Source organism: Silene latifolia, chromosome X (assembly GCF_048544455.1).
Source record: "Silene latifolia isolate original U9 population chromosome X, ASM4854445v1, whole genome shotgun sequence".
In the NCBI taxonomy this organism is placed as follows: domain Eukaryota; kingdom Viridiplantae; phylum Streptophyta; class Magnoliopsida; order Caryophyllales; family Caryophyllaceae; genus Silene; species Silene latifolia.
Genome location: NC_133537.1, coordinates 7,793,698 through 7,819,981, shown reverse-complemented (window position 1 = coordinate 7,819,981; position 26,284 = coordinate 7,793,698). Strand labels below are relative to the sequence as shown.

The window sequence follows — 26,284 nt, the reverse complement described above, 5'->3', positions numbered from 1 at the left end:
CTCTTAGCTTTCCAACGCCGCAAAAATCGCTTGTTTCTGACAAGTAACGAAGAAATGGCGGCCGTTTGAAGTTCAGTGCGCGAAGCAGGAAATTGGTGCCTCGATCGAGTCAACCCTGGCTCGGTCGAGGAACTTCATGCTCGATCGAGTCATTCTCGACTCGATCGAGGAACCAACCTAATCAACTAAATTTCGCAATGTCGAGAGTTGGGTGTTCTTTAACTTTGGTGCCTCGATCGAGTCACCCTTGGCTCGATCGAGGAACCTTCCAGTTTTATAATTCCCGCAACTTTCCTTAAGTCGGTTATGTATTGCTATAAATACCAAAACTCGTACCCTAGGTTATTTTATGCTTTATTTTCAGTAGGTTTAATATAGCTACCTTAGAAAACTCTCTAAAATACTTAGTTTAGTTTATTTATTTTTCTTACTTCCGGATCTAGCTATTTACGGTATTGTTCTTAATCTTTCCTTTATTATTAATCATTTATTTCATTGTTCATCTTTTATGCTTGCAATCATGTTTCTTATTAATGTTATTGTTGTTCTTCTTTCTATTATGCGTAGCTAAATCTCTTATCTAGGGTGAAAGGGGATCTAGGTTGTTAGAAAAGGGATTATTATGAATTGATTGTTAAATTGCTCTTAATTGTTGTTTGATTATCGTACTACTTCTAATTAGTTAATTACTGATCAGAATTGATTAATTAGTCTTGCATAAACTAGGATTATCACCGACCGGGTTAAGACTAGTATAGGCCACGATAATTGAATAGAGATAATTTAATGATAGCGACCGCATGTTAAATTAGATCTAAAAGAAATATTGAATCGACCGATCATATGACTTTCAACAATATACATTGCTCAATGAATGAATTAAATTCTACCCTTTGACGACGACCTAGTGAACCCGATCCCTAGACCTTTTAATATTATTGTTATTCATCTTTTATTTACTTGCAATTAGTTGATTAGCATACAAACAATCAAACCCCCAAAATTGGTTACCTTAAGACGGAATTAAATATAAACAAACTAGATAATCACCGTCTCCCTGTGGATTCGACCCTGACTTACCGCTAGCTATTTTGTTAGTAGTAGTTTAGGTTTATTTTGATTAAGGTGATACGACTTTAACCTTATCACCAGCTGTCACAACATTCACTTCCTCCGGTTTTTGACAGAGATAGTAGAGTCCATCTAGCCTTTTACCCGTGCCAATCGCCTCCCTCGTAGCCCGGTCCTGTATAGTACATGAAGCAGCATTAGTTATGAACTCACGGTGTAAGGCATCACTTAACTGAGAGGCCGAAATTAAATTACAAGTCAATTGGGGCACAAATAAAACTGGATCAAGAGAGATAGTCGGAGTGACATCCACTCGACCCACAAGAGAAGCAGGAATTTTCGAACCATCAGGTAAAGCCACAATATGACTCGAATTATTTCTGATATCACATAGCAGCGCATAATTACCAGTTACGTGATGGGAACATCCCGTATCAATCAACCACTTACCAGAATGATCATGAGTAGGTGTGCCATATACCGTTACCAATGATGCAGAGGACGTGGACGCCATTTGAGACGCGTCAACAGAAGATGCCGGAGGTTTAGCTTGAACAGAGTTGCTAGATTCGGACTGAATGCCATCACTTCGACTACCGTCCTCGTGTTGCAGACGAGAACCACCCCCACTGCCACGCCCCCCGCTACATCCTCGACGCGACGACCCACGGCCAGCACCTCTCTTTTGGCTTCTTAATTCATAATACCAATCAGGAACCTCGCCTGTGAGATCAAAACACATGCTGCGATCGTGATCGTTACGATTGCAATGATTACAATGCAATTGTTGACGCTCAGTCCGAGTCATTTGAGACAGAGGTTTATTGGGAATTTGACTTTGTGAACGAACATTAAAACTGGCTATTTCAGTTGAAGCCTCAGGGGTTTTACCAAGGCCACGAACCCTTTCCTCTTGACACACCATATGATAAGCCCGAGCCACCGTTGGCAACGGGTTTTGCGCCAAAATCACAGAACGTAAAGAAGCATATTGCGTAGCTAGAAGACCCAAAAGAAATTGATGTAAATGGTCTGATTCGCGACAGTCCATATGTTGCTTAGCACTAGTACAACTCGAGCAACATTTACAATCGATAATTGGTTGATGTTTGTCAATGTCATCCCACAATTGACATAGTTTACCGTAGTAGACCATGACAGACATCCCCTCTAACTGACGGCAGTCTCGAAGACCCGCCTGAATTTGATGAATCCGAGACCCGTCAACAACACCAAAACGCTCATGAAGAGCGTCCCATAGACTCTTAGCATTTTCGAATTTTGGAAGTAAAGAACGTACCTCAGGTGAGATTGTACGAGACAACCACGAGACAAGCATAGAGTGGATAGTCTCCCAATCATCATCCGTACAGGGGGGTTTCGGTTCGTTAATGACACCATTAACGAAAACATACTTTCGGCGTGATTTGAGCGCAACTCGGACATCATGTACCCATTCATCGAAATTGTCGAGGGTAAGACGGATATGGGTGATAGAATCACCGGGCTTATCTTGAGGGCCAAGGTAATAAGAGGAAGATGGGTCTATTTTGGATCCTGAGCCGTCACCGTTCGTCATGATGGCGGCTATGGTTTGTATTTTTATGATTTTAATTTTGAGATAGGAGACACTGATACCATGCTAAACAAATGAATCGATAATCTGCCTCTTCCATTTCTCATTCCAATCTATATATACATTACATATTAGGGTTAGGCTCACGGCCCAATACAAAACAACATAGATACGGGCTTAGTACATAAGACCCGTATAATAATCCTATTAACATCTGACAATCAAACACATGATGGCTCTATAGTTAAGTATTCAGTAAAAAAATCTTTTCGGATTCTAAAGATAACCGAAAGTCGATGATCTTGAAGGTTATTATTACCCACGGTTTTGTGGGTTGACTTGGCCTCGAAATAAAATATCTCGAAATTCGCATTGTAGTCCTTCAATGATATATATGAAAATGAGTTAGGGTAATTGTATTGGCATATGGTTTGAAATAGAGACATTTAGAAACCTTAAGCCTGCTTTTCGGGTCATGTCGTCAATAGACGAAACATGTAGTAATTTCCATTTTATGTTGTTTTCGAAGAGAACTGAACATCTAACAGCCATTTAAACAACTTACAATCATTTAAACACATAATGACCCTATAGATAAATATTCAACAAAAAAAATTCCATGTTTTGTAGATCGCTGAAAACCGCTCTTTTGAAGGTTATTATCCATGGCTTTCGGGACGAGTAGACCCCAACATAAAATGTCTCGAAATTCGCACCCTCTATGACTTATAAAAATATTTAAGGTTAACCTAATCAGCATATGGTTTGAAATGAAGACGTTTAAAGTAATTAAGCCTACGTTTCGGATCGTTTCTTTAATAGACGAAACAAGTTTTATTCTACATTCCATGTTGTTTTAAAAGGGATTTGTAACATCCGATAATTATTAAAAACGTAATGGTCCTATATGGCTATAAATAAGTATTAAGCAACAATCCGTTCCGGATAAGGATGATAATTGAAATGCGTGATTTTGAAAGTTATTATCAATGGTTTTCGGTGACTGGCTCAGAATAAAATGTCTCCAAAATTCACACTACAATCCCTTTATGACATATAAAAATGACTCAAGCTAACCGAACTGGCATATGATTTGAAATAGAGACATTTAGAGACATTAAGCCTACTTTCAGGATCGTGTCGTTAATAGACGAAACAAGTTGTATTCTCCATTCTATATTATTTTAAATGATTTAAGCACATAACTGCCTTATAGATTCAATAAAAAATATTTCCGAGTTCCGTAAATCATCGAAAATCGCCGATTTTGAAAGTCATTTAAGTATATAATGGCCCTTTGCCTTGTAGATAAGTATTTAGTAAAAACATATATGAGGTTTTTGAACACCGCAAAAAATCGCTGATTTTAAAGGTTATTATCCACGCTGTTTGGGTCAATCGGGACCCACAATAAAATATCTCGAAATTTGCACTTCAATCCCTTTATGACACATAAAAATGACTTAGGGTATTCGAATTGGCATATGCTTTAAAATAAAAATATTTAGAGATCTTAAGCGTACTTTTCGGATGGTGTCATTAATAAACGAAACAAGTTGTAATCACCATTCTATGTTGTTTTAAAAAGGGAACTAAACATCCAAATGTCATTTAAACACATAATGGCATTATATATAAGTATTCAAGGAAAAATCTTTACGTATTTGGAAGATCGGCAAAAACCGTTTGACTTTGAAGATTATTTATCCACGGTTCTCGGGTCGACTGTGCACCAGAATAAAATGTCTCAAAATTTGCACTACAGTCTCTCCATGACATATAAAAATGACTCAGGATAATAGAATTAACATATGATTTGAAATAAAAACATTCAGAGACCTAAAACCTATTTTTTGGATCGTGTCGGGAATATACGAAACAAGTTTATTATGCATTCGATATTGTTTTTAAAAGGCTTTTAAACATATGGATGTCATTAAAACGTATAATAGCTCTATAGATCGGTATTAAGAAAAAAATCTTTCCGTAATTGAAATATCGCCGAAAACCGCTGATTTTGAAGGTTATTATCAATGGTTTACGGATCAACTGGGCTCCGGAATTAAATGTTCTGAAATTCGCACTGCAATCTCTCTAAGAGATATAAAATGACTCAGGATAACCAAATTGACATAACGTGTATATAAGTTTCCACTAAACTGCACGGAACCCGTCAGCATCAAAATTGTCTTTTAGGCTTCCTTAACACCAAAAAAAAAAGGAGTCGTCAATATAAAGAATGCGATGTATCGATTCTTAAACATATCTGATTTACAAACAATAAAACATACTACATCAAGTGACGTCTTTTTTATAAAAACTCAATCATCATAAACTCGAACTTACCTATATAAATCCTATCCCGGTAAATTTATCTCGATAACACCTTTTTCACAATTATTTATTACTTAATCTGGAAAATGATAAATACAACCCTTATGATTGTAGTTATTATTAAGGTATCAAAAAAGGAAAGAAAAACTTAAATCAAACATTAATGAAATCAATTTAGGCGTAGTTATATAATAAATTCCTAATTTAATTTCATTTTAGAAGCTAATTTAGTTCTTAATCATTACTTAATCAAATTAAGCATAATTTTTAATATTTTCACATACTACTTCCTCTTAGTTCATCATCACATGCTAATTTACAATTACATGAGCATATACATTTCATAACCTCATTGTTCTCTAATCAATCAATATTACCCATTAAATTCCCAATTATTTGGAATCCCTAAATCTTTATGAAATTCCACAAACTACCCAATTTTCTGTAATGGGTGTTTCATTCCAAATTTCTAAAAGAGGAACGAAGTGCAAGTTCAAACCTCCGATAACTGAATCAACAAAATTCAATGAATCTTCTGAGATTTCTTCTGAAAGTTTTCAGCTTGTTTCAAATAATGAATCCCAGGTAATGTTTCACTTATTTTTCTCACGTTTTTATCATTAATTCTTCTATTTTGTGAATGCAATTGTTTGAGAATTTCAGTTTATTTTGGGTTATATTCGTCATTTTGAATGTGGGTTTTTAATTTTTTGCTGTGCATTTTTGTTAATTAGTTGGAATAAGAAATTGAGCAAAGTGGGTGTGAAAATTTGTGAATTTTAGGGTTTATGATTGAGATTTAGGTTTAGAAATTGTTGTGTTTATGCTAATGGGATCTATGTTTAAGGTATGCTTAATTTTGTGTATGATTTCAGCTTTCAAAAGCTGTAAGATTTTCGGATAGACTTGTTTATTAGACTTTGTCATTAATATTTTTGCGCTTCTCTCTATTGTGAAGTAGCGGTCTTTCGATGTCCCGGCACAATTTATTTTCATCTTGGGTCATTTAGCAGCAACCTTTTTTGTGTACATCCGACCCCCTTTATCCTGCAATTTGTGGGAGTCATTACGGCACTGGTAATTAAGCTATTGACACGAAGAAAAAAGAAAAATTCAAGCTTTCATTTTTGTATTGATTCTTTTTTCCCTCCTTGAATTATGTTTGCTGGTTGGATTTGGAATGCTTAATATGACTGATTTTCAATGTGGGAATGGTATTGTACTACGGAGTATTATATTGAGGTTAATCTATATGGTATGTCAGAATTGTTTCTATGCACGTTCGAGTATGGGTATGGTGAAGTTTAGATTGTTATACTTAGCTCTAAATGAGCTTTAGAATTGTATTATCTAGTTCCTAATTTGATGAGAATGTGGCATACGTGGTAGAGGAAGAGAACTAGATAAGTATTTACTGGCCCTGGATTTGCACCACATAATCTGTAATCCTGAAAAAAATGCAGGGAAAAAATGAAGAAGCAGTTGGTCTTACAAGCTCATCTATATCGGTTGGAAGAGATCACAGTTCTGGAGGTAGGAGGCTAATAAGTGATTTTTTCCCTACTTGTCCTAATTTATTTGGATTATCGTTTTTCAGCCTGCTGTCTTTGACTTTCCTTTTTTGTTTTCCTTTCTTTTACGAAGTGTTTTTTTTTTTTACCTGTAATTGAGATTTTAAATGATATTTCATGTTTCCCGACCCTCAGTCAATTTGGAATTAACATTTTGTTGTTGTCCAAGTTCTTTGGCATGTTATATGTCCATGTATCTGATTTCTTTTTTTGACTCGGTGGCTTCAGAAGATGAAGTTTCCTTCATTTTGAATCTCTACCTGGATGGATATTCTATCGTAAAGACCTTAGAGGTTTGTGTGTATACATATGATGTTGCCTTAATCTGTTGTTAAGAATAATATAGAAGTATAGACTATAGAACCCTTGCCAGATACTGAAAATTATTTATTGCTGGCGTTTCAGAATGAGAACACACAACATCCTGCCTTTCAAGATGGTTTGAAGCTTTTACGTCCATATGACCGGACTTCAGAAGGTCTTTTTGCAGTATGTTGCCTTCTGTACTTGACTGCCCACCTTATTTAAAGTTCTGTGATCCGAAGTAATATTGATTTTTATTTTTTCATCTTTCTGGAGGCCATTGAGTCCGGTCGGTTGCCTGGTGGTATTCTGGATGATATTCCATGCAAGTTTGTTGAAGGCACAGTAACGTGCGAGGTAAGTTACTGTCATTCCATTTAAATATTTTTTTTATACTGCTATTTTAGATTTGCTGTGTTAAAGACATCAATGAAGCACTTGTTATATCAGAAAGGTTTTGTTAGTCCCGAGTTGCATCTTGCCAGTCTCATGTTACTGTCATTGATGTTAGTAAGTCGATTTTTAGCTTTTTGTTTGATCAAATTTGTAGTCAGTTGTTCAGCTGATGATCAATTGGATTTGTTTCATACTATGTCAAATAACTGGTCCGGACTGAGGACTCAGGAGATAGCAGTATCTTTCACTCTTAACATAATAGCTTTGAAAAATGGGTTTTCTATCACGTATCGAAGGGCACATGATAATAGTTTCCCTGGACACATATTAAATCTCATACCTTTAATAATTTCCTTTTAATATTGAACTCCCTCCTTTTCACAATACATGTTTTCGCTTTTTGAGGTAAGCCTTTGACTTTTTTACAAAAAAAAAAAAAAAAAAAAAAAAAAAAAAAAAAAAAAAAAAACTACTCTGTACTTCAAATTTTTTTTATTAAACTTATAGCATTATTTAGAGTATAGATTTCACTATATTTATTCATGAAATTTGAGAGATATTGAAGACAAATGAAAAGTGAAACAACATATATTGTGAAAGGAGGGATCAAGTTTAAAATTTAGCCTTATTCGTTTATTTTCCTCTCTCAGTTAATTTTTCCCATGCCAACGTAGTAATATTTTTCTTCATAAAACTCTTCTCTTTTCACTCTGTCCATCTCCTCAATCTCCTCTTAACGTGATAATACCTTCCTACCTTCTTCAAGTAATTGATGTACTCTACATAATTCATTTTAATGGAGGATGACAAAATGTACTACGACATTCGTAATTATTCATGCCTAACATTCTTACATCTTCTCCGCCTATCCTCCGAACACTGACGACCCCATTGCCTCCATTTATCCCCTATTCCAGGATTCACTCTTGCAGCGAAATCCTAGAAAGGGGTTGTATCAACTCTGTTGGGTAAACTTATCGTAAGAGTTTGAATGGAGGCATGCTCTATTAGTAGGTAATCTGACATCAATTATTTTAATGTTGTCATAGGCATGTAGGATCCATAGAAAATATGAGCGTTTTTCGGTTTGCTTTATATATCGCTATGCAGGCTTGATCGAAGTAGTAAGTAAACGAAGAGCTGTAAGAAAATTCATTGGTAAAGAGTGATAGGTTTGGCCGTTTCAATATGGGGAGAATTTAGAAAAGGAACAAGAATAGGAGATACTGGTTGACTTAGAGAGAATAAGCAAGGAGAGAGGCAGTTAAAATAAATGAGGTAAGATAACTAAATATTAGTTGGTTTTTCTATGCCTATGAAATTACTATCCTGTGCCCTTAGGGCACACATTTCGTTTAAAAAATAAAAAACCTTGAGAGTTTTGGTGAGCAATATTAAGTAGTTCTAGCCCAAAGTCATTCCTCACCACCCTTTATTGTAGAATATAGACGATCTACAAATGCAATGCACTCAGTCATGGATTTCTCGAAACATGACTTACAACATATGTTTGGAACACCCTCTAAAAGAGGCATGTAACCTTGGCAGGAAGAAGTTTTTCTGGGAAAGCATTTTCATCTCCCATCCAGCAGTTACCAAAGAGATCTACTTTAACACGACTTTTTATTATAGTGTTCTATTAAAGGCAACACTTTAAACTAACTTGCTTACTTTTTTATTGAACTGCATATTTACGGAGTATAATAAGAGGTGGGAGTAGCAGTATCCGTGGTTTTAAAAGTTAGTGTTATGTTCTTATAGACAATCTTTTTGGTGCTTTCTGAGTGGATTTGGAGTTAAATTAGGATGTTATTTTTTGCAGACGACTATTGTATGTTCTGGTTGTAATAGTTGGATTTTTTTCTAAAGCATGTCGATGTCATGTTTATGATTTATTTGAAATTAGCAGATGTAACCATCTAAAAAGTCAAGGATTTTAAAGTTCTGTTTTATGATTTTGAGATTTTCAGGTTCGTGACTATCGAAAATGTATTTCCGATCCTGGGTCTGATATCTCTTATCCTAACGAGTTGGGAACTATCAACAAAGTGTCTCTGAAGATGTCCTTAGAGAATGTAGTTAAGGATATTTCCTTAATGGCTGATGATTCTTGGACTTATGGAAATTTGATGGTAAGAAATTAATCAGAATTTAGGAACAATCTAAAATGAGTTTCTGCGTATGCAGCTTCACATGTACGAGTCTTCGAGTCTTATGGCGCATTTGTTATTTGTTTGTGGATGCAGGAAGTGGAATCACGGATACTAAATGCATTACAGCCAAAGCTTTGTCTGGATCCCGTTCCTAGATTGGACAGGCTTTGCCAAAATCCAGCGTCCTTGAAGGTAGGCGTTCATAGTAGTTATAGTTATTATTAGAAATTGAGAGGGAGAAATATCATGAACGCAATTGTATTATCGGATTTTCTAACACATGTTAATAAGTTAATTAGAGAAAGTTTGTTGAGAATATTTTACTAATTATGATAAATGTGAGTTTGTACATCTATTTTTCATGATTTATTCTCAACAAATTTTCTCTAATTAACTTATTAACATGTGCCCTAAGGGCACATATTAGAAAAACCCATGTATTATTATTGTTCGTGTCTCTAACTATTACAATTACGATGTATATATAGTACTACCAAAGATCTCTTAATATCGGTAACCGAATATGTCTTATGCTAGATAATCACAATATTATCGATATATTTCAATATACCTTATTCCCAAATTATGATATGTCGATATCTTAACATATCGGCACATATCTCAACAGTTATCATTACCTTTCAGGTTAATTTAGACTTAGTTGGAGCACGAAAGAGAAGACTACGACAAATTCCAGAAGTTACAGTGACATCAAATAATCGGCCAAATGGAAAGAAAATCTGCATAGCTCAGCCCCCTAGCTCAAGCTATGATGTGATGTCACAACATGCCCAAGATAATATGTATACCCAAGGTATTGATCCTAGTAACCTATTACTCTATTAGGTCTATTGCTCTATTAGGTTCGAGAGGAAGAACCCTCAACTTCCTCTATCCCATTATACTGTCCCCAGCTGACTTTGGTGACAAACTGATGTTAACTCTGACCATCAATTTATGCAAATATATGTAGAGTAAAATTTATCACATTGGATTTATCGAATTAAGTATTTTCATATGATCATTTTTGTAAATCATATATTGTGAAAAAATATCGGTTAAAGTTAGAGATGTTTGATCATCTAAGTTAACTAGGCACTATATAAATGTAGGGCGGATATTTTTTTTTTTTCCCGTGATAGAACTTCTTCTCATGTGTTTAATTTCCAAGCAGGTCCAGCAAACCAAAGAACTCAAAGGACTATGCATGATCCTGTGCAAGGTCATAATCTGCCACCTGGAGCATCACTTGCTTTTCAGGATATGCCAATTTCATATGCAGAGAATATGAATTCTACAGCCACTGCCAAGGTGGCAAGTCAAGAAGGGCAGTTGTCACCGTACTCAATTTTTAACAAGCAGGCCGGGCTTGGACCTAGTGGTCAAGGACCATCTATGGACAGGTTCCAAGGGTCAGAAGTACAATGGAGGAATCAAATGTTGCATCACCATCAGAATGCAAGAGGAGCTCAGTATCCTCAGCTTGTTGGTGAGGGAATGGCAAACCCGGATGGCGTGAAACTGGAGAAGGTGGAACCCAACATGATGAAAACTGATGTACATATGGAGGCAGAAGGTAGCCAGATGGACCAACGGGTTCAGCAAAGGTTTCAAAATCCACTAATGAGGCCTGCTTATAGTCAACCAGGCTGGAATAATCTCAGCCAGCAAATGGAAAAACAAAATCAGAAGGACGAACAGTTTTCAAAGAGGAAACCGATTCAAAGTCCTCGTCTATCTGCTGGTGCTGTGGCTCAATCTCCATTATCCGCACGCTCTGCTGATATTTCGTGTGGGTCCCCTGCTTCTCTTGGACAAGTGCTAAGAGAAAAATCAGGAGTGGGTCCGGTTAAAGGAGCAGGCCGGGCTTCGTCGGTGACATCTAGTGCTAATGATACCATACATCACCTACAGCATCAGGCGCAAGGTGCTGCAAAGAAAAGAACGAATTCTTTGCCAAAAAACCCTGCAATAAGTGGAGTTGGTTCACCTGTCAGTGTAAATACTATGGGTGGCGGTCCAATGAATGTATCTAACCCTTCCATTAGCTCCCCACAATTTACTGAGCGGAATATGCTTGAGCGATTTGCCAAGATTGAGGTGGTTGCTATGAGGTAGGAAACTAATTTACTTCGTTTTGCTTGCATACTTACGTATTTTCGTTCTACTTTTCATATGTATATATGCACTTGCTATCATCTGTCTATGAATTTTGAAGTCATGATATTGACTCAGTTTGGTATGATGTCATAAAATGGAGGATTGACCCTACCTCCAAGACTAACATGCTCATGATAAAGTCATAGTCAACTTAATGATATTTATTATGATTGGAACTTGTAAATTTAGTTAGCCAGAAATCACCTTATCAATTGCCGATACACATAAAAGTTCAAAACTTAAAGCTTAAGTTTGTTGCCTTTTTTATTAATTCACTTGCGCATTTTGACAACAAAGCTGGTTGTCAATTGTCAGTTTGTCACTCTTTCTGCTGTAGAGACTAGCGGGCATCTCTGTGTTTCTTTGTTAAAATTATTATTGACTCACGGCTGGTTTCTCGATTCAGGCATCAGTTGAACTGTAAAAAGAAGAACAAAGCCGATGATTTTCCAAGGAAACCTCGTGCCTTTTCTGCACGGGAACTCTTGGGTTGCCTTGCCGGTGCATCTAATAATGAAAATGTTGATGATTCAAGAGAAATGTCGAAGTCACTGGTTGGTGGCCATGTGAATGTATGCAAGATAAGGGTTGTAAATTTACAGCCTGCAATGCAAGGTTTGTCTCATGTTATTACAAACAACTCTTGCATTAAGACTGTAGTTCTCATTTTTATGTGACAAATTGGGCTACTTTTTGTAGGCAATATGCTTCCTGCGCCAGTTAGAACAAGAATGATCTTGTCAGAGAAGCCAACCGATGGTACTGTCGCAATGCATTATGGAGACCTGAGTGACGGAGATTATCTGAATGCCGAAGATTACCTGCCTACATTGCCTAATACTGTGAGCCTCTTTGCATTTTAATATTCCCTCTATATGATTCAGTATATATTCCTCTTTTGGACATTCAAGTCAGCTTTATACATTTTCACTTTCGGCAAAAAATAAGTAAACCTCAAAACGTGAGAGTTTTTGGCTCCTTTCATCATTTCGTAATCCTTCTGCCCAAAAGCAAACACAGCGAATTCAGTTGATTGGAGGCGGTATTTGCTAGTTGTTGATAACTTCTCCAAGCCTCTTTTATACTAACCTTGTTCTCTTTTAAAATCTTATTGCAGCAATGGGCAGACCTGCTTGCAGCACAGTTTTGTACTTTGGTATGTAATTTAGGGACTAGCGAAATTTGAAGGGTCCGTATATGATACAGTTGCTTGATATTTAATATCTTATTACCGCGTTGACAAGGATTACTCTCTGTAGGTTATTCGCGAGGGATATGTCATAGAAGAAGTAGTCCAACCTAGACCACCTCGCTCGAATGCTCCCTCAAACAGTCAACCTAATGCTTCTGGAGGGACTCCTAATAATTCTACAGTTGACACACAGCAGTATTCTGAACCCATTGAGAGCAAGCCCACAGTTTCTAACTCTCTTAACTCTACTGCTGGGATGCACCCTCCTGGAAATTCACAGATGTCCGCGGGACAAATGTCAGGGGTCACAATGCCAGCAAGACCACAGCAGATGGACCCACAACAGCCACTTCAGCAACACCTGCCACATCAGCAATCACAGCTTCAGAACCAACCATCTATGATGCAGCAAGTGCAATCTCAGTTCCAGCGGTCCCCACTGATGCAGCCGAACAATTCGATGCCTCAATTGAATGCGTTTGGGCCAGGATCGAACTTGCCGATGGGTAATCAGATGGGCTATAAGCCGTCACCGTCTTTACAAATGTTGCAGCAGCCTGGTCAGCAGTCGCAGTTGCAGTCGGCCCAAATGCAGAGGAGAATGATGATGGGCCTTGGGACTGGTATGGGCATGGGAAACAACATGGGCCTTGGTGGTTTGAGTAATGTTATGGGAATGGGAGGGGCAAAAGGAATGAGCACAGCTGGGATGTCAGCGGCAATGGCTCCCATGTCTGGTATGGGAGGAAACATGGGTCAGAATACGATGGGGCTTAGTCAGGCTAACATCATAAGCCAGCACCTTCGAGCTGGGACCTTGAACCCTCAGGCGTTAGCTGCTGCTCAGAAATTGAAAATGATGCATAACCGAGGCATGTTGCCCGGAACTCAATCTGGTATCACTGGCATGCCTGGGGCAGCCCGACAGATGCAGCAGCCAGGGGCTGGTGGGCTCTCCATGTTAAGCCAGTCACTTAACCGAGGAAACATGGGCCAGATGCAACGGACTGCTATGGGCCAAATGGGCATGCCAAATTTGATGCCAGGCATTAATGCTCAATTAAGCCAGCAACAGTTGCAGCAACTGCAACAAATGCAACAGCAACAGTCACAATCACGTCAGCAGGCTTTACCCCAACAAGAATCCACGTCGCAGCTTCAGGGCGTGCTGTCACCCCAACAGGTCAGCTCGTCATCAATGATGGGAATCCCGCAGCAAATGAACCAACAATTTACACCCCAACAACAGGCCAGCCCCCAGCAAATGGGGCAGCGGACTCCAATGAGCCCACCGTTAAGTTCTGGACCTGTGCATCCAATGAGTGCCGGTAATCCAGAAGGTTGTCCAGCCAGCCCCGCTTTAAGCTCTCAGACATTGGGCTCCGTCGGGAGCATAACGAACACCAATGGACTTGCTGGGAGTGAATAAAGGCAGTTCTATCACCAATATGGCAATACTTAGTCAAAGTCTACAGCTGCTACCTATACCAAGTGAGTAATTTGCTTTGCTAATTTGTATGGATTAAATATTTGTAACTGTAAATTATTTTCAGTGTAAGAGTAAAATAAATAGGTTAATTGTACTCAATTTCTAAAGAATAAGGAAGATTTTCACTTCAGCTGTAAAAAAATGTTCTATGGAGTATAACCTTTGTTTTATTGGATTTTGGAGAATTTATATGCTGCAACAAAAAGATTCATTGTGTGTATTGTACTATTGTTGCCTTCTTATTTTTACCACAAATTCTCATTTCTGACGGGCATATCCGTTGCAAGCTTGCGATTGTATTACTAATGTGGGGTAGATAAGACAAAGCATAGTGCCTAAGGAGTAGCAATCTGTTTTGTCAGAATCGGACGGAGTATCATGATTAGAACGATTTCTTATTTTTGTCGTGGTTTAAGGCAATTGAATCGGACTGAGTATCATGATTAGAACGATTTCTTATTTTCTTATTTTTGTCGTGGTTTAAGGCAATTGAGTGCCTAAGGAGTAGCAATCTCTTAGTGAATGAACCAACGGTTATCTTGGATAAAGCCGTTGGCATATACACAAAATGAGACCGTCTCATACAATATTAATCCATTTTTTTCCAATTTTCGCTTGTTATTATCATCATCGTAACCATGTAAAATTGAGATGCATCAATGTGTTAAATAAAGATCATCTATGAGAAATTGAGATCAATGACAATTTACTCATTCCAAAATGTAAGCTAAACAAACACTCACATTATTACAATTTTGAATCATATTATCATAAATGATTATGTTTACTGAGGTGAATCAAGAACAGGAATACTCTGCTCATATCTGAAGAAATTGTCTGGATCGACTTGAGCCTTAGTCGCCAACAACCGTGGCAAATTATCCTTGAAGTAGGATTTCGCAAACTCGATATTCTCCTTGTCGTTCGTGCCCACATCGATGTCCCTATAGTTCAAGAAATGTTCTCTCGGGTGTTTCGACACGAAAGGTTCCATTGTATCGTACAATTCTCGAGACGCATTCATAAACTGGTCCGCGAGTCCATCAACGAACCATACTCCGTTGTACTGAATCTTGAATAGATTCCCTGCTCGATGAGGGAACGGGAGCTCATAGTCCGGAATCTCGGCCATTCTTCCTCCATATGGATTGAATTGCATGTACATTACGTCCAATTCGATCATTTTCTTCCAAATCGCTTCGTACCCGGCTCTAGAAATCGGTTTTTGCACGTAATCGGACCTGAATTTCGCGAAGTACTTGACGCTAGGCACCCGACTTAAGATTGCCTCGGTTGGAACATCGAGAGGTATACCGAACCAATATTGGACCGACTTGATCCACGGTATTTCGATGCCGTCCTTTACTTGCAAGCCCAACAATGGGAATGATTTTTTCAAGTATTTCGCTAGCTTTTTAGCACTGCCTAGATACATACCGATGAATTTGACTGCAATCGTCTTCGATCCGGCCGTAGTACCGTTTACAACATGAGGTTCTATCCTAATGAAAAGATCTTTTTTAGCATTAGGGGCGAAATCTTGCCATTGGAGGACGACGTCGGTCGCGCCTTCTTCTAAGGTCTTGGCGACGTTGAAAACCGTGACAGTCTCGGGAACACGTACTAATTTAAGTTTCCACGCAAGGACTACCGCGAAACTAGCAGCTCCGCCTCCTCGAATGGCCCAAAATAGGTCCTCTCCCATGGTTCGTTTATCAAGAATGTCACCGTCCGCGGTCACAACTCTTGCATCGATGACATGATCCGCGGAAATACCGTATTTCCTAATCAAATTTCCGTATCCGCCTCCACTAATGTGACCACCTAAGCCAATTGAAGGGCACACACCCGAAGGAAACGCATGTTTTTTACTAACGTTGGCAATTTTATAGTAAAGTTCGCCAAGGATTGCACCGGCTTGAGCCCATACGGTCTCGCTAGCCAAATCGATATCAATAGCTCGAAGATTGAACATATCGAGCAATATAAATGGATTCTTGGACGTGTACGATAAGCCTTCGTAGTCGTGACCGCCACTTCTTATCCTAATATCGATGTGACTTTCCTTAGCGCAAATGACCGTGGCTTGGACGTGAGTCTCGTCCTGAGCGGCAATAATTAGTAGCGGTTTTGGGGTGGTTGTTTTGTTGAATCTTTCATTGTGAATGTAGGCTTGAAGAACCTTTGAAAATGCGGGAGTGTTGGGATGGTAGATTGCTCGGTCGATTGACGACTTTGCATGAGACGGAAGGCAACGTAGGAAGCCATCGACGTATAATGGATTCGAAGCGACATTCGAAATAAATGAGAAGATTAGGAGTAGTAGAGTTGTGAGGTATAGATATTGTGACTCCATTGTTTAAGGATGAAAGTAAGATGGTTTATGAAATTATGTGAATTTTATGTGTCTATTTATAATGCTATATAATTTAATTATGTAATTAATTTGAACGTTAGATTTGAAAAATAACGTAGCTAGAAATCAATTTTTTTAATTATATTAAGTAAATATAATTAATAATTTACGTACAAGAATATAAAACTTCCTTCTTTTGGGGCGTTAGTTTTTTATTGCAATTAGTGAAATGTGCCAAATTATTTAGGGAAGACAATAACTCACGATAGTGATATAGTATGGTCAGAAGATGCATTGTTCCTAATTAAAGAATATTGTATATTGTATTGTATGTGGGATGTTTTGAAATATTTTGCTTTGTTTGAGCGATATCAATATCTTCGAAAGTTGAATCTATGATTTTAGAAATGATTTTAGCATAGTTAAGTTTTTTAGGAGACACTATACCGTAATCAGAATAATATCAGAATAATGTTACTAATAAGTCATATTATATTATCATAATCATAATCATATTTTTTCCCCATATTAGTAAAATAATACTCCATATAACTTATTCTATAATCCTGATATTATTTTGATTATGGTATATATAGCAATATACCGTGATCTCTTTTGAATAGGTCTCCTGAGAAACGATTTCTCAATAAACTTATTGAGATGCCAAATACAAATTAATTAAAAATGGTACAAAAAGAAATAAAATAGGTACGCATGCTATAAAATGAGGTACTAATAAAAATGGTTACAATATATGATAAAATAGGTACGATTATTATGAAAATAAGTACCAAATAAAAGAAACATTTCGAGTCACAAATAACAATAAAAGGATACAACAAAAGTGGTCTCTCAATAACTTATTGAGAGACCGTCTCTCTAAAGTTTTAGTGATCTCCTGATACAATTGTGTCCATTTGAATATCAGTTATTTATTTTAGGTTACTCTTATGTAAGCCTGTTAATGAGACGAGACAGCTCGCACAACTCGAGTTCGGCTCGGTCAAAGCTCTGTTCGGGCTCGGCTCGAGAGCTTAACGAGTCAAGCCGAGCAAATGTTGGCTCGGCTCGAAAAGCTCGTGAGCGGCCCGAACTTATGTAATTAGATAAGATATTACTCATATTTTATAAAATATTTTGTCATAATTATATATGTGTATCACACATATAAAAAATGTCTTATTGATTTTCCAATATTTGTATATAAAACTTTCGAGCCTTGTGATTGAACATATCAAGAGAGAAAAAACGACAATTCAACAATTATATATAAGCTCGAGTTGAGTTCGAGTTTGGCTCGAGCTCGCATTAAATTAAAGCTCGCAAGCTTGATAACGAGCACAATTTTTTTCAAGATCAGGTAAGTTTAAGATCGGCTCGAACTCGAGTTTTACTTTATGAGCACAAGCCGAGCAAGGCTAAGCTCGGGCTCGGCTCGGCTCGTTACCACCCCTACTCTTATGTACTTATAGTTTCACGAATTTCGTCATTTAATAAATGTAGTCGTTTTTAATAGATGTACCCGGTTGCAAAACGTCGCCGACGTTTTATAACGAATCGTCGACGGTTTTTAAAAAAAAGACGCCCATACCCTTACTCTCTCTCTCTTTCAATACTCCAATTCTCTCTTTCACTCTCTAACTCTCCCGTCTTTCACTCTCTAACTCTCCCATACAACGCCGCCACCGCCATTGCATCACCACCGCAACCACCACAACACCTCCACCACCACCGCAGCAACACCACAGACGACGGCAGCACCTCCACCAACCACCGCAGCACCTCCCTCGTTTCAATCAAGTAAGTCGTTTTTTTTTTTTAAATTAGTTTAGATTTAGTTGTATAATTTGATTATAATTAGGCTAGTAATGTATGTTTGTGTTGATTTGAATGAATTCTCGTTTCAATCTCCTTATTCTTCTTCATTCTCGTTTCAATTTCCTTATTCTCGTTTCAATTCCATGCTTATTATTGTTGTTGTTGTTGTTGTTGTTGTTGTTGTTGTTGTTGTTGTTGTTGTTGTTGTTGTTGTTGTTGTTGTTGTTGTTGTTGTTGTTACTGTTGTTTGTTATCCATTTGCAACCGGGTATTTGTTGGGTAACAATGGGGTTTGTCAAGAAAACGGGAGTATGATAGGCAGGGACGTTGAAATGAAACGCCTGGTAGGAGTAGGGACGTAGAAACTCTACGTCTGGTAGGGGAAGGGACGTTGCAATTCAACGTCCATGCTTGGTAAGGACGTTGAATTTCACCGTCTTCATTGGCCAAGGACGTAGCTTTTGCACGTCTGTCGTGGATGGACGTAGAAACCACCCGTCCAACAAGGTCATGGACGTTGAGTTTTAACGTCCTACATGGTGATGGACGTTGAAATTCAATGTCCTAGCCATGGTCGGACTTTGAATTTCAATGTCCATCCATGGTTAAGACCTTTTTATTTCGTTTAAACCGTATATTTTCAATTTTAATGTGCAATTTTTATTTTTCTTGTTTTAGAAGTTGTGTATTTTATTTATAATGGTTAAATTTATATTTAATTTTTATTAGAAGTTGTTAGTTTTGTGTTATTTTGAATTTATTTGTATTTAAAGTAATTTTAATGTGTAATTTATATTTTTTTAAATTAAAACTTGTTAATTTTGTATTTAAATGTGTAATTTGTATTTATTTTGTATTTAAAGTTAATAATTTTTATTTTAATGTGCAATTTTTATTTTTCTTGTTTTAGAAGTTGTGTATATTACTTATAATCGTTAAATTTATATTTATTTTTTATTAGAAGTTGTTAATTTTATGTTATTTTTTTATGAAAACTTGTTTTTATTTTATTTAACTAACTTTTTAATCTCGTAAATGCGGATGTCGAACAAATGAGATTACATTATGACTTCACTAGGTCGTATTTAAAGATCGAAGAGTAACGAGCTCTAAGCGGCGTATCCCTTTACCGTTAGCTCCTCGTCGTGGTCGGGGTAGGGGTAGGGGTAAGGGCATCGAAATACGCCCTTCTGTTGACCCTACTCCCGACGCTACTCCCGAGCCCGTTATGACCAAGATGGATTTTCCGAGTGCGTTTTTTAGGCAGCCATTAGCCGATTCTGATGTTGAGGAGGAAGAGCATTTTGACCATGTGGTTGAGCAAGATGATGATGATGATGATGAGGAGGAGGAGGAGGAGGAGGAGGAGGAGGAGGAGGAAGAGGAGGACGATGACTCTCGTTTTCTTGACGAGGAGGTCATGTACTACCACCTAAGAAGGTGGTACGGGATGGTAGAGGTCGATATGTGCCGCTTGGTGACGGTTCATCTAGTAGCACGGGGAGGAAGAAGACAAAGACTCGGATAATTCTTGGCGTCTTACGGTCCTGGGTTGAGGGTGGTCTGAGTGTCCTTAGCGTCCTACGTAGCTTTGGTGGCCACGTAGCTTATGGTAGTTGGACCGGTCAGGGAATGAGATCGTGGATCACGTGTTACGAGAGACCGGGTGCTTTAGAGAAGATAAGTAAGATAAAGGTCCGTGACGGTGTTATGGAGAGAGTTAGTAGGAGTGGCCTTGGTCATTTGAGGCATTCTTTGATGACCGGTTTGGACGAGAACCTCATTAGCGCTTTTGTAGAGAGGTGGCAGCCCGACACCAACACTTTTCATATGCCGTTTGGTGAGATTACTATCTTGTTGCATGATGTTGAGAAGATCCTTGGGATACGGGTGGATGGCATGAGGGTTATGGAGGACGGTCCTACGAGGGAGGAGATCGGTATGAAGGGGAAGGTGACCGCTTTATTTGGATTGCCTCTGAAAGAGGTGAAACCACCGTTGTACAAGGGTGGTGGACTGACGGTTAAGAAGTTGATAGAGCTTGCGGAGACGGGTAACCAGCATGACTCGCTGAGGGCTTACATGATGGTATTGGTAGGACAGACTTTGTTTACGGACAAGACTAGTGATAGGGTTATTGCCCGTATGTTGCCGTTGTTTGATCAGTTGAGTGATATCGGCACGTATGCTTGGGGGCCGCGACATTGGCCTACTTGTATCGACAGTTGGGGATGGCTTCGCGTAGGGAGGGTCAGGGTGTTAGCGGTTGTCTACCGTTACTTCAGGCTTGGATATATGAGTACTTTCCCATGTTCCGACCACACTACGGATATTATGTCGAGGGGAGACCACTTGTCGAGGCTTGGTCACGGCTTCCTAGGTTTAGGGGAGATGTTCGGTTGTTAGAGCAGCACAGGCAGAGGTTGGACGGGCTTAGGGCGGAGCACGTGACGTGGCTCCCTTATGGCGTTAGTCCTCACAGACTTGCGGTATTTCTCTCTACTCGGGGTTGATTAGGTTTTTGGATATAGTAGAGCCGTACCACTGATAGGTGTCTCCACAAGACGGGTATGTTCAAAGTTATCCCGAACTCTATGCGGTTCCCGATCATTGACTATCGTCCGGCTAAGCCGGCCTTGGGCTATAGGTTGTCTTATGGTGATTCTCCTGATTTGGAGTGGGGTTTGAGTGATGTCGAGATAGTTTTGAGAGAGCGGTTTGACCGGGCTTTGATGCCTTTTCAGTGTGATACGCGATACATGTCTTGGTATAGGAATATTTCTCACCCACACTTCTACCCCCCTGCACGCCGTACTCCGTTTCGCTCTCTTCCTATGAGCGAGGAGCCCGAGGTATCCCGAGCTCTTAGTCGTCATTTCTCACAGATTTATAGACAGCCTACCAAGGAGAGGAAGTGGCAATATGCGCGGAGATTGGTGGATAAGATGGAGCCGTTCTTCAGAGCCGAGGACCATGCCGAGGATGATGCTGGGGATGATGATGATGATGATGATGATGATGAGCTTACCCCGTAGTGTAGATTTTTATTTTTATGTACGGATATTTTTATTTGTGTTGCGTATGGATATTTTTATTCTCTTTCGTTATGTATGAATATTTTCATTGTGTGAACATTTTAGTGTTTTTAAGGTTATGCATTGAAATGAACGAAAGTACTTAAAACTTAATTAAAATACAACTTTAATTAAAACGCAATCCAACACTTAATTAAAACACGATACAATTTAACAGACATGATACAGACACAAGACTTAATAAGATAAAATCCCAAACCCCAAACCCTAAACCCCAAACCCCAAACCCCAAACCCTAAACCCTAAACCCTAAACCCTAAACCCCAAACCCCAAACCCTAAACCCCAAACCCAAACCCTAAACCCCAAACTCAAACCCATGCCATAAACGATTATTATTTAAAACATAACATAATTAAATAACTATCGAACTTAATTATCTTCCGATGATGAAGACGACGATTCCTTATCTTCTTCATGATCATGAACCTCAATTTCTTCAGGTTGGGTAGACATATATTCAGTCAACAAATCATTCAAGTAGAGATAAAGAATTCATTGCCCGACTCTACCAAAGACATAAGTCCGATAGTCTTGGGTAATCGATCACGGTGAGGATACGCTCAAAATATGTAAAGACATCGCTTCTTAACTGCGAAACTCCCACATCTTCTCGGTTAATGCTTCATCGAGACAACCTCATCTCAGAATCGCTGGAGTTAGCACATCTTCTCGGTTTCCTTGTAAAATTATACAAAGGCTACCAATTGGAGGCTCTTCAAGCATGTGCCATACAAAGGGCACTGGGAACCACAGATTCAAGACGCTCAATTAGAATTGGTAAATTTTGAACAATTAGATCGATTCTTATTTGATAAACTCTGGTTTTTTGAGCATTTGTGAGAACCATTTTATTATTGTAGTGAGTGAATAGGATTGGATGTTGTGATTGAGGATGTTGTGATTGTAGTGGCACATAGAATGGCCTATTTATAAGCTATTAATTGTAACGGCTATTTTTTTATTGTAACGGTAATATTTGAATTATAACGGTTATTTTGAATTATAACGGTAACATTTGAATTTTAACGGTAATTTTGAATGATAACGGTTATTTTGAATTGTAACGGTAATTTTGAATTATAACAGTTATTTTGAATTGTAACGGTAATTTTGAATTATAATGGTTATTTTGAATTATAACGGTAATTTTGAATTATAACGGTTATTTTGAATTATAACGGTAATTTTGAATTATAACGGTAATTTTGAATTATAACGGTTATAGGCTCTTCTAACGGTTATTTTGAATTCCAGTAATTTCATAATTAGTAATATGATTGTTATAACAGTAGAGCATATTTTAAATTATTACATAATCAAACTTTAAATGCATTATCAAAGTTTAATTTCCTTGCAGTTTCTTCGTTAGTTGGTGTGGAACGCCGTCTTCTGCCATAAACTTTAGGTGTAGTTCCCATCAACGTATGCCATTTCTCGATGTTTGTCTTGTACAAATCAGCATATGGTGCAACCAAAGGGTCTCTTAACCCTAGCCAGAAAGGATCGATCGGGGGCATCGGTGCATCTGTCTCTGGTACTCGACAATGCAATCTCATCCAATGGAGATGGTAATTAACGATCCACAAAACACCATATGGCCTCGTCACTTGGGCTGTGGGCCTTAGGGGTAAGTATGTGCAACAATGCCAAGTACGAGATTCTCCAAATTCATGCTGGGAGATGACACAAATAGTCCAGTTAAACAACGATGCAAAGACAAACAAATATTCCCCGTACATCCAATGGTTAGGCCCACATCCACCACTGCTAGTAAACTCCATCCGTCTCAATGCCTCCTCGTATCTGGTAAGACCCGTAGGCAACACACAACTATCAGCAAAAAATCCCTGTACAACTCGTATGCCTTAATCTCCCGAATACCCCACTCTCTCATGACTAAATGGTCATTTTCCCGACCCCGCGCAGCATGCGAGACCACCCGATAACCACAATGACCATCATTACCGACATCTACCCAACCATCAAAGAACTCCTGTACTTCTTTAGGGACCGCATACTTTTTATTCCAAGTTGACAAAAATCCCTTAGTGTAGCCGAACTCCAACGGTGCACCAGCCGGTCCTTGATCAAAATCACCCACCGTATGTTGAACAGATGTCGTCGCAGGAGTAGAAACTTTCGCAGCCTTCTTCCTTGCGTGCTCAAATCCCGACTTGTTCCGGGTAGTAGAACCCCTCGGTCTCCCTTTGGGGTTTTCTCTAACATGAGGTGGTTTAACTTCCTCGTCTTCCGGGTAAAGACCATCTCGCAATTTTTCAATGATTACCCGTTTCTTCGCCGGGTCACAAGCTCTAGCTTCTTCAAACAGCTTCTCCAACTCATCATCATCGGTCTTGGGTGGTACACCAACATTGTCGTACTCCAAGGTCCTCCAAAAAGCGTGAACATCTTCAAGATGGACCCTCTTACCCGTTCTTTGCAACTGGATCAATGCACAAGCACAAGGTAATCCATGAGTAACCCTTAGCACACATCCACAATGCTCTTCCAACACATTCCCGAGCTCTATCCCTCTCTTAATCTCTGCTTCCATTATCTCAATGGCATTGATAGACACATTTCCTTGCAACAATGAAAATACACGATCTCCATTTCGCGGCCTACTCCTCGAAACCTCCAGCTCATATCTAATCTTCGAGTGTTGCGCTTCAAGCATGGAATGAATACGGAACCACATTGTGTCAAGGTTTAGGTTATTACTCTTCAACCAAGCTTTTAAAAGTGAATGGGCGGACTCTACTCGGGAAGTTGCAGTGTTTCCGAGATGAAAGTATTGGTTTGTATAGCAGTTCACGAACTTCTTCCTGTATTTACCCCATGTACTGATCACGTAAAGCGTCATCTCTTCCCACTTTTCACTAAAACATTCCCAAGCGCTCCTAAACTCATCAATGGTGGATGCATTGATCACGCGGTCCCAACCGCTTTCTGGATTGTGCAAAATGATATCTTTGTACCACATCAAATTCTGCTTTGAGAGTGCTTGTTTCTCCATAGCACGGTTAATGTGCCAACGACACAAAAGGTGAGGAGTACTCGGATGAAGGGACTCAAGAGCGGCGATCAAACCCATCTCCCGATCAGTGACAAAGGCAGAAATAGATGAACCCGTACAACTTAGTAGCTCCCCTAATCTCAACAACATCCACCCATAATCGTCTTCCGACTCTGACGGAAGGAGCACCGTAGCAATTAAGAAGGAAGAACCACACGGTGTTACACCAACAACCTCAACAAGAGCAATTTTGTATTTATTTGTCTTGTATGTCGAGTCAATAAGAACCACATGTGGATAAGCACGGAACAGTTTAACCGCTTCCGGATGAGCCATAAAAACATGAGTAAGCTCCTTTGTCTCGGAATCTGTTTTGTGCCATTCCACAAAATTAGAAGCAACGGCTACAACCAACATTTGTCGAGCGGTATTGCGTGTTCCTCTAACTTCACGCCGAAACTTGTTAACCGCGCTATAAATTTGGGTGCTTGTAGGTTGGGGTTTATCGGGAGTTCTTTGATGAAGACCATTTTTAATATCTTTCGGGGGAATCGACGCCCGGACTTGTTGCCTCACGAACTCTTTCTCTTCGGCATTCAAACCAAAGAAAATGCCTATGACCGTCTTTGTACTTTGTTACTTCGTGGTTGTGATATCCACCTTTCTCTGAGGTCAAAATGTTCCAAACAATCAACTCCTTTCCATTTATATCATTAGCCCTTGGTTACGAACGGCTCGAACCCGAAACAAACACTCACACTTAGGTGTCCCTTTCTTCTTAGGCTTCTCGGGAATATCGGGATCGATCTTCTTTCTAGTTCGGTCGTACCTTGAACAACGAAAGTAAGAGCCTAGCAACTCGGGTTGTTTACGATTTTTTGCCCCATTTGATGCTTTTATTAAGGCAAACCCGTTATCAAAAGCTATTTTTTGAGCCCACTCAAACGCCTCATCCCGACTCGCAAAACATGTAACCGTCTCAAATAGGTGGTTGTAATTAACATCGTTTCCACCAAAATCCTCAAATGAATCCTGTTAAAACACAAAATTAATAATGATTACATGCTAAAATATGATAAAATTACTAAACTTACGAAAAAAAGTAAATAAAATGAAGAAAAAACAATTTCATAGTCCAACCAGAGCGGACTTTGAAACTCAAAGTCCCTCACCATGACAGACGTGAAGAATCAACGTCCAAACCATGCATGGACGTGAATAGTACACGTCCAAACCATGCATGGACTTTGAGTTTCAAAGTCTGTCCATGGTGGACATTGAAATTCAAAGTCTCTGTCCATGACGGACTTTGAATGTCCACGTCCTACTCCATGAGGGACATTGAAACTCCACGTCCCTCTCCATTGAGGACTTTGAATCTACACGTCCCTCTCCATGAGGGACTTTGAATTTCAACGTCCTAATTGACGACTACAAATATTTTCGACGGGTTTGGGCGTGTTTGTTACATTCATCCTAGTTCTAAGACGACTTAACTTGTAATTGTTTGTTACATTCATCCATATACACGACTACAACTTAACATGTAATTCAATATATCAACTTAAAATCTAATTCAATTATCATACTAAATCGATTGAAATGAAAATAGATTGTGTAATTACGTACCTCAGATTCGTTGTTAGCATTTGATGTGGATTGCTCGTTGTTTGACATTGAATCGTTGTTTTGTTGATGTCGATTTGTCGTGTTGTTGGTTTGTTGATGTCGAGTTAGAACATCGTTTTTTTT

At 38.7% G+C, this 26,284-nt stretch overlaps 4 protein-coding genes across 4 annotated transcripts; 1 reads left to right on the top strand and 3 right to left on the bottom strand.

Moving 5' to 3' along the window:
- Positions 1–1,120: 1,120 nt before the first annotated feature.
- On the bottom strand, positions 1,121–2,650 carry LOC141623554 (uncharacterized). Its single transcript, XM_074439653.1, has one exon. It carries the CDS (start codon positions 2,648–2,650, stop codon positions 1,121–1,123), a length of 1,530 nt encoding a protein of 509 aa, XP_074295754.1.
- Positions 2,651–5,232: 2,582 nt separating this feature from the next.
- LOC141622703 (protein PHYTOCHROME-DEPENDENT LATE-FLOWERING-like) lies at positions 5,233–14,450 on the top strand. Its single transcript, XM_074438712.1, has 13 exons — positions 5,233–5,566; positions 6,445–6,514; positions 6,781–6,845; positions 6,958–7,041; positions 7,132–7,212; positions 9,222–9,383; positions 9,498–9,596; positions 10,050–10,218; positions 10,579–11,518; positions 11,971–12,179; positions 12,264–12,406; positions 12,682–12,720; positions 12,824–14,450. The coding sequence occupies exons 1-13, from the start codon at positions 5,429–5,431 to the stop codon at positions 14,183–14,185; spliced, it is 3,561 nt and encodes a 1,186-aa protein (XP_074294813.1). The 5' UTR covers positions 5,233–5,428; the 3' UTR covers positions 14,186–14,450.
- Positions 14,451–15,029: 579 nt separating this feature from the next.
- On the bottom strand, positions 15,030–16,601 carry LOC141623552 (berberine bridge enzyme-like 8). Its single transcript, XM_074439650.1, has one exon. It carries the CDS (start codon positions 16,599–16,601, stop codon positions 15,030–15,032), a length of 1,572 nt encoding a protein of 523 aa, XP_074295751.1.
- A 6,231-nt stretch (positions 16,602–22,832) lies between these two features.
- LOC141623542 (uncharacterized) lies at positions 22,833–24,949 on the bottom strand. The gene is made up of 2 exons (XM_074439642.1): positions 23,370–24,949; positions 22,833–23,319 (listed from the first exon to the last, which is right to left on the bottom strand). Exons 1-2 carry the CDS (start codon positions 24,947–24,949, stop codon positions 22,833–22,835), a joined length of 2,067 nt encoding a protein of 688 aa, XP_074295743.1.
- Positions 24,950–26,284: the final 1,335 nt, after the last annotated feature.